Source organism: Rhagoletis zephyria, unplaced genomic scaffold (assembly GCF_001687245.7).
Source record: "Rhagoletis zephyria isolate East Lansing unplaced genomic scaffold, Rhagoletis_zephyria_1.1 Rzeph_scaffold_02669, whole genome shotgun sequence".
Lineage (NCBI taxonomy): Eukaryota > Metazoa > Arthropoda > Insecta > Diptera > Tephritidae > Rhagoletis > Rhagoletis zephyria.
The window spans coordinates 1,269-9,784 of NW_016159753.1; the positions used below are offsets into that span (position 1 = coordinate 1,269).

An 8,516-nucleotide genomic window follows, 5' to 3' on the forward strand; every position below is an offset into this window, starting at 1 on the left:
AGAATAAAAAAGTGCTAAAATGTGCCAAATAGATAAACAAAAGTGGCACAAAGGTGACATTCTTTTTAATTCTTCCCATTCAGCATTAAGATTAGAAACACATCCCTAAAACAAAATACCAATGCCAAAGTAAGATAAACCAGTTGTATACACTATTCAAAATTTTANGTAAAACAAAAGACCAATGCCAAAGTAAGATAAACCAGTTGTATACACTATTCAAAATTTTAGTTTAGAAATGTATTGAAATATTGTTTTACAAAAGTGCCATTTTGGCACTTTGTGCCAAGTTGAAAAATTAAGTGCCATTTGATGTAAAAAATAGGGAAAAAATGGCACGGTTTGAGCCAAGTTGGCAGCCCTTGTACCATTATGAAATTGTAGCGTAGTTCGTCTAGCGGTGTCTTTTTTGCAACTCTTACTTTCTAAAGAGCTTATAAAATTTAAGAGCATAACAGAAAGATAACAAAACGTATACCCAAGAGAGTTTAAAGTTTTATTTTGTGAACTACTAGCAAATACCCGGCGTGATTCGTTGCGCTTTAAAAGTACTTATATATAAATATGAAGGGAGATTTTAAAACAAATTTTCGATTTTTGAAGGTTTCTTTATTTTTTATAAATGCGTATATTTTCGAAAAAATTTAGAAAGTAGCTACTTACTCGGCTTTCTCCTAGAAATTTATAATTTATAATCGTATAATCTGTGTCTACATACGGCGTACTTTCTTCAAAAGTGTACTAATTCAATATTTACCTTATCTTATCAATTTAACTAAATTGAGTTTTTCAAATAGGCAACCGCTTCAAAAATATTTTCCGGCAGTAAAATTTCTTTCTTTCTTTCTTAACACCAGAATTGTACTATTTCATTTATTTTATCAATTGAAATGAATAAAATTTTTCAAACATGTGGCAACCTCCCTTAAAAATATTTCCGGCAGTAAACTTTCCTAAACTTGTTTATCTTATTAATTACATTAAATAAAAATTTTCAAACAGGTAGCAACGTTGCCCAAATGCTTGTTCGGCTGTGAGCCTTCTGAAACCTCTTTCTTTTGACAGCCATATTCAAATATTTAATTTATCTTATCAATTTAGAACAACCAACTTTTTCTTCAATATTTGAAGTTATACCTCAAACAAAAGCGGAGCGGAGTAAAGGAGCAAGGAGCTAAGAGGATTTTGGCTGGAGCGGAGCTGGGGCAAAAAGCTGCAAAAATTCATTTGCTCCTTAGCTCCTTAAAGAAAATTTAATTTACTTAATAATTTTTGTGCCACTGAACACAAGCGTGTTAAATAAATTGTCATTCTGCTTTTAATTGGCAATACTGTTCATAACACAATACCCAGCATTCAGGAAAGACAATTTTCATTAATTTTCGTATTTGGAAAACGTTGGAAAAAGGTGATGTTATTTGAAAGCAATAATTGTATTTTGTTTTGTTCAAGCTTTAAGCATGTATATTTAAGTAGTTTGCGCTTCCTTATTTGTTTCGAACCATGAAAAATCATCTGTGAAGTGCAGAAGGGAAGAAAAAATTACAAAAAAAAAAAAAACAGTCAAAAACGTATATGTATGTTTCGTAACAATTTTCGGTTCTTGTCTGTACATACATATGTACATTTCTGCCACACACTTTGGCGGAAAAACAGATCGTCAAAGTGTCCGAAAATGGAACCGGCAAACGGAAAAAATTCCATATTTCATCCACTTTTTTCCTTTTTTCGGATCCATTTTCGGATTTTTTGCTGGTTGGGTTAATATCCGCCATTTCATTTACAAGACAAAATGTACGGGGATCATGTAAGTAACTACCTGTACATATGTACATATCTATGCATAAAAAAAATAAATAAAATAAATGTCAGCTAATTTTTTGGCCGTTAGGACTCNCTACAAGACAAAATGTACGGGGATCATGTAAGTAACTACCTGTACATATGTACATATCTATGCATAAAAAAATAAATAAAATAAATGTCAGCTAATTTTTTGGCCGTTAGGACTCGATATGTACTAAGTAATAGAAACAAAGTTTTTATTGGGAGCGGGAGCGAAATTAAATACAGGAGCGGAGCTAGAGCGGAGCGCTGAAAAAATCTTTGCTCCGAAGCTCTGGTTTAAAGTTATATGGAGTTTATTCGGCTGAGTAGCAGTGTATATATTTTTTGGCTTATTTGACTTAGGGCCATATTCTCAATGTCTTGTTAACACTAATCTCCGCTCAATTATCGTTATCGACGTTACTGAGGCCATGCTTATAACCAGGGAACGGATTTTTAGGACCTAAAAACCTATAAAAAAGGCAAAATAAAATAACGAAATAGGCTGGAAAAGGCAAAATAAAATAGCGAAAAAGGCAGGAAAAGGCTCTAGGTATTGCAAAAAAGGCAAAAAAAGGCAAAACAAAATAGCGAAAAAGGTAGGACAATCAAAAAATATATTTATTTTAGAAATGCTTATATTACAAGTAAAAAGAGAAAAACTATGAACTAGTTTCATTGTATGAAAAATTTGTACTTTGAATCTTTGACTATTTTATCCTTTCGAGTTTCTAACTCATAAAACTTTAATCTGTATAGTTGTAGTAACATTGAACCACAAGATGCATTTTGAAGTTTTCTGGCAGCATTTTCATTCGATTTTCGCGAAGAAAAGCCTTGAATGTACTAAATGTGCGCTCGACGTAAGTTGATACAAGTGGAGCCCAATTTAAATATGGAACGTTTGAAACGTTCATATTATCAGGAATAAGGGCGTTTTCCTCGCCCTTTACAATTTTATCCACACCCCTTATTGTCTCGAAGCCTACGTTAGCTGAGAAAACGGCTTTGAATTTTTCCAACACCAATTTGGCAAGAGGTCTCTGCGCTTCTATAAGCCGCATGGGCAATGTGTATACTTTTTTATCTTAAAAAAAATTGTAAATGCTATAATAATTTTTTTAAAGGTAGAAAAGGCAAAAAAACGCAAATATCTTAAAAAAGGCAAAAAAAGGCAAATATCTTAAAAAAGGCAAAAAAAAGGCAAATATCTTAAAAAAGGCAAAAAAGGGCAACTTCAAATGTGTATATATGGAATCAGGGAAAGCTAAAATGTGGACATTCTTAATCGAATATACTCTATCTCTTCAGCAGAAAAAAAGGCAATTTCCATAAAATCCGTTCCTTGCTTATAACGCTGTGTCGGTAAAGTTGGCAACGATGCTTAACTGCGAATTAGTGTTAACCAGATATTGAGAAACTGGTCCTTACGGCAGTTTTCACGATTGCCTGCTAAAAATTGATGACCGATATGCTTTACCGACTTTACATCGATTGCCTGTTATAAGTAGGTGAGCGAAAAATTCGCCAGCTAGTCAACGCAACGGTTATCTTTAACAGGCAGTCTAGAAAACGGCCTTTAAAATTCAGTTTGTTTTTTCAAATACTCTTTAAGGTTTCCGCACTCCTCTTACTACTTTTAAATGATCTCTCAGCATGTCTTAAAATCAACATTCGTTACCATATGTCATTTCGGTGAAAGACTCTGAATCAAATAGAACTTTTCAAAAAATCTTAATTTTCATAGGAATATACTGATATTAAATTTTGACATATTCTATAATAATCATATGTATGCATGTATGTTTCGTTCAATAATACTTCTAACAGTACTAGCAATTATTTGTGCTTTATAGTTGTCCAAAAAGATTACTGAACAAAGAAAAGATATTAGGAGGGGTAATAAAGAAGTGTCCCTTAAAATAAAGAACACATAGAGGAACCTGTGTTTTCGGCATTTCATCAAATCGTTACTTATTAAAAAATGGTTAAATAAACAATTGGGTATTAATTATGAAAGTCTTCTCCTAAAGAGCATTACAATTCCGACTTAACTGTTTTTGGACCACCCTAATGCACATACATATGTACCATCAGCGATATATATACATACATATATAGTACTTATTACCTTATTTTCATTCATTCATGCATTATACTTACCATTTTCCATTCATTGCTTTCCAGATATGTGAAAATTGCAAAAACGGGGTTAAATCACGATTCATGTGCGTTTTTTCATTCTCTGTGAGGATTAAATATTGAAATCGTTTTATTGAGGAAGTTTCGCATTAAAATACTTAAATATGGATGAGTTTCCCGTTGTGCATATACCAGAAGATGATGTGCTCGAAGAGGAGGAGTTTGGTAAGTGCAAGTATTTCTATGTTCGTATAACAAATATGTCAAGTTAATTTTTTTTTTTAGAAGGCTATACGCATTTGGTTTAGCAACAGAACTGGTATCTTATTAGCCTGTACGCAGTGGTGTAGCCAGGATTTTATAAAAGGGAGTGGGGAATGAGTGATGACTAATGACTTATGACTAACTTATAACTAATGACTAATGACTAGTGAATAATGACAAGTGGCTTATAAGTAATGAGAAGGCTAATGACGTATGGAATGATTATAATTTTTCATAAATGCCCTTAAAAAAAATTAAGAAAAACATATGTAAATTTATTACTAAAAACTAAAAACTCTGACTACGTCAAATCAATTGATTAAATATGGCATTGTGGAGGAAGAAATTCTCCACATATTTCTGGGAAATACTACACTGCGATTTGTCACTTTTGCGTAATCGATTGGTAAATTCAATGATTTCTTGCCTTATTTGCTCATATTTGCAAATAAGGCAATTTGATTTATTATATAATTTTATTAATGCATACCTACAAATGAGTTTCTGTGGTAAGTTGCACAGCTGCACATACGAAAAAAAGAGATACGCTAAACAATTTATTATTATTATTTTTTGTTTTTAAACAGGAACATTTAACACCAGTTTTTTGTATAAAGAAATAATTGCACTCTATGCTATTTTGCTTTTGGCAGAAATGTGGTTATTTAATGCGTCAATTTAATCTATTGTTGGTTAAGTGCATATTGAGAAACAAAAGTAAGCGTGTGTGCCGCTCTATTTGATGTTTTATTATAGCATTTTAAAATTAAATTAAATCCTTTTCATATTAGGCGAAACTTTATTCAAATTAATTGAAGCTATTTGCAGATTCAGTGAAACTTTATTTAAGTTAAAATTAATTAATTTTCAAATTAGTTTAAACATTATTAATTTACATATTCTACTCAAAAATTGTATTCAGCTTGACAACAATAATTACATTTTGGTCGAAGTTATTGCTGATCTTGATTGTAGTTGGATTTTATATATGAAAAAAGTGGATAAAAGCAACAAAAGTTTAAGTGGCGAAGTTAGCTCAGTGGGTAGACCATTGGCTTTGTGATTCGCGGTCGCTGGTTCATATTTCAGTGACCGCGGTTGAAGAAGTCTGACGAGGAGATCATCTCTTGTAATCTAACGAATAGCCCACATTTTTTTAATTTTTCGCCCAGGCTGCAACCCCCTTCGAAAAATAAAACCTTACTGCAAATCTAAAGTCCAAGCCTTTTCATTTGACACCTAATTTTTATTTTTTAAATTGAATGAACTGTGCAAATCTTAAGTCATTAACAAAAAATGCCCTCGCGTATTATACATATATAATTTTTAAATAGGTGGTAACCCCTCCTAAACAAAAAATAAAAATTTATTTCACATGCAGAGACCATATCCGTTCACTGGGTACCTCAGTTTTTGGCCCAACAAGCGGTGAAGATCTTTTATTTTTAATTTTTAAAAAGTGGCAACCCTACTCAAAATGTAATCCATTATTGGATATCCTAAATGCCGAGCCCCCTTATTTGACACCTCATTTCTTGTAATCCAACGAACAGTGCGGATATAATAATATTTTAGACAAGTGGCAATCCTATAGTAATTTAAGCTACTAAAGATGATATTCCTATCGATACAGATTATACTTAAAAAATCTCGTTTAGTGAGATTAGCGTGTTCAAAGAATCTTGCCTTTCTTTTAAACTATGTATAGAAGATAGCAATTTTTAAATAGGTGGCAACCCTACTAAAAAAATAAAAGTTTTTGTACATCCGAAGGCCATTTAGTTTGATATCTCATTTTGTAATCCAACGAGCGGCGAAAATCTTTTTACTTTTTATTAGGTGGCAACCCTACTCAGAAAAATATTCCATTATTGCACATCTAGAAGCCAAGGCTTTACGTTTGACTGAGACGGCGCAGAACTGATGGCTACGCTTATTATGATTGTATATAGTAATTGTAGCAACAGGTGGCAACCCCATTCAAAAAAAATAAAACATTTGTGCTTTTCTAGAGGCCCATCCCCTCAACTTTTGTAATGCAGCGAACGGTGCGGATCTTATAGTTTTTTAGACAGGTGGCAACCCTATTAAAATTCTAAATGAAAAAGGTCACTCTCCCATCGATACATAGTATATTGGAGAAAATCTCGTCAAAATCCGTTCAGTAGTTTTCGAGATTCCGCGTACAAAGAATCTCGACTTTTCTTTATACTATGTACATATATATGTACTGATTGTTCAGATATAAGATTTTTCATTATAACTCCTCCATTTATGCAGCTAGAAATATAAAATTTCGCACTATTATCACTCATTATCAACAGAAAGTTTACAGTAAAATTAACAAATATCGGGTCACGATAAACTATTTATAGCCTCCATACAACTGATTGTTCAGATATGGGGTTTTACTGTAAAACTCCTTTATATGGACAGCTAAAACTGATAAATTTCGTAAGCTATTTTATAAATAATAATACAAAGTCTACTGAGAAAATCTTCAAAATCTATGCCGTTTCAGCTTTATCTCTTACACCACTGATTGTTCAGATACCAGTTTTTGCGATATATCTCCTTTATGTAGGAAGCTAACCCCACTAAATTGTATTATCGGTTTACATACCGATCACACAGCAGTGAAAATCACTTAGATTGGTGCTATATAAGGTATATCTTCCATACCTCTGATTGTTTAGATATAATTTTTTATATATTTATGCACAGTATACAGTAAACCAGCCATTGACAATATGCTTATTTGAAAATTAATACGTGAAATATTGTGAATGTATAGGATTTATTTGTCATTAACCCATAAGCAGCGACTGATGCAAAAGTACCCACAAATGTTTGTTGATATATTTGACATGTAAATTTGAACAGCAAAATTCGTAAAAAAATATTCATAAAACAAAAAGATTTTTGATTACTACGTGGGAAGTGGGCGTGGTTATTGGCAGATTTCGCCAAAGTTTAACACTAACCTAACTTATACCAAAGGCAACTTCGACACCGACTTTCGTTAAAATATCTAAATTTTGTTCGAGTTAGCGTGTTTACAAACAGAGAGGGCTGAACTAGTTCATCTCGTCATTCTAAATATTTTGGTATATATGTATGCACATACATTTTATACGGTTAACAAACGCGCTTACTTATATGCATAAACCGTCTTTACTTGCATTAATTCATGCATTATCCTCTTTCAAATGTGAATAAGTGGCTGAACAAATACATACAAATTTCGCGAATATGAAAATTAGAGAGTTCTACCTTAAGCTAAGTGATATTTGTTTTACCGCCTAATCGATGGGACCATTTTAAAAAGTCAGCCCACCATTACTCACTCAAAGTTGTATTCGGAACACGGTTTGACTTATGTAGGAACTGCATCCGGTTATAATCGCTTACGCTTCACGCTTGATTTGCTTGGAATTTTGTTTTTCTCGTTATTTTATTTTATGTGACTTGAAAATATTTTTCACTATAAGAAAATATTTAAATTGGATTTCGTTTGGGTTAACGAAAATGACAACTATGAAAAAATATCAACGAATACATTCAAACAAAATGTCAAATAAGCATATTTACATTTTTTGTTTTGGCTATCTGGATTACTGTATACTGTGTATTTATGTATCTCCTCTATCTATGTTTGCTGTGAATATGTAATTTTTTTCAAATGCAGTAATCTGTTAAAGTAAAATTTTCAGATGTTCACGAAAGGTATGAGCCTTCGGCATAGCCGAAGAGAGCGCTGCTCTTACTTGTTCGGTATCAGTTCGTTCCCAGTTACCATCAGCCAGTCAAATTACTAACTCGCGTTGCAGCGGACCCTTTCAGTTTTTGGCTACTTTCCTTAACACACAGAGGCACACCACGCACCTTTGCTGCAATTAAGCTGTCGAATGCACGTAAATTACGCTTGAAGCACAATTATCCCGTCTTTTACAACGTGATCAACTTGGTTTTCGTTCTCGTTCACCATGGAAACGGAAGAGGAAAGAAAGATTAACTATCTGGATTTAACAATTAAAATAAACGATACCACGAACAAGATAGAGTTCGAAATATACAGAAAACCAACAGCCACAGACACAATTATACACAATAGCTCAAACCACCCACAGCAACACAAAAATGCAGCATTTAAACAACTAATAACGAGGCTTGAAAGGACCCCTCTAACAGAAGAATGCTACAAGAAGGAACTGGATACAATATATGCCATTGCGGAAAATAACGGATATAGGAGAGGCCTGGTGGAGAAGTTAAGAAAGGAC

General features: G+C 32.8%; 1 protein-coding gene across 1 annotated transcript in view; it reads left to right on the forward strand.

Annotated features, from left to right (window-relative positions):
• The first annotated feature begins 4,133 nt into the window (after positions 1 to 4,133).
• LOC108367411 (prolactin-releasing peptide receptor-like) overlaps positions 4,134 to 8,516 on the forward strand; it is a 17,063-nt gene continuing 12,680 nt past the window's right edge. Inside the window, exon 1 of the mRNA XM_017622017.1 lies at positions 4,134 to 4,194. Within this exon, the coding sequence (XP_017477506.1) occupies positions 4,134 to 4,194 (61 nt within the window). The remainder of the gene's footprint in view (positions 4,195 to 8,516) is intronic.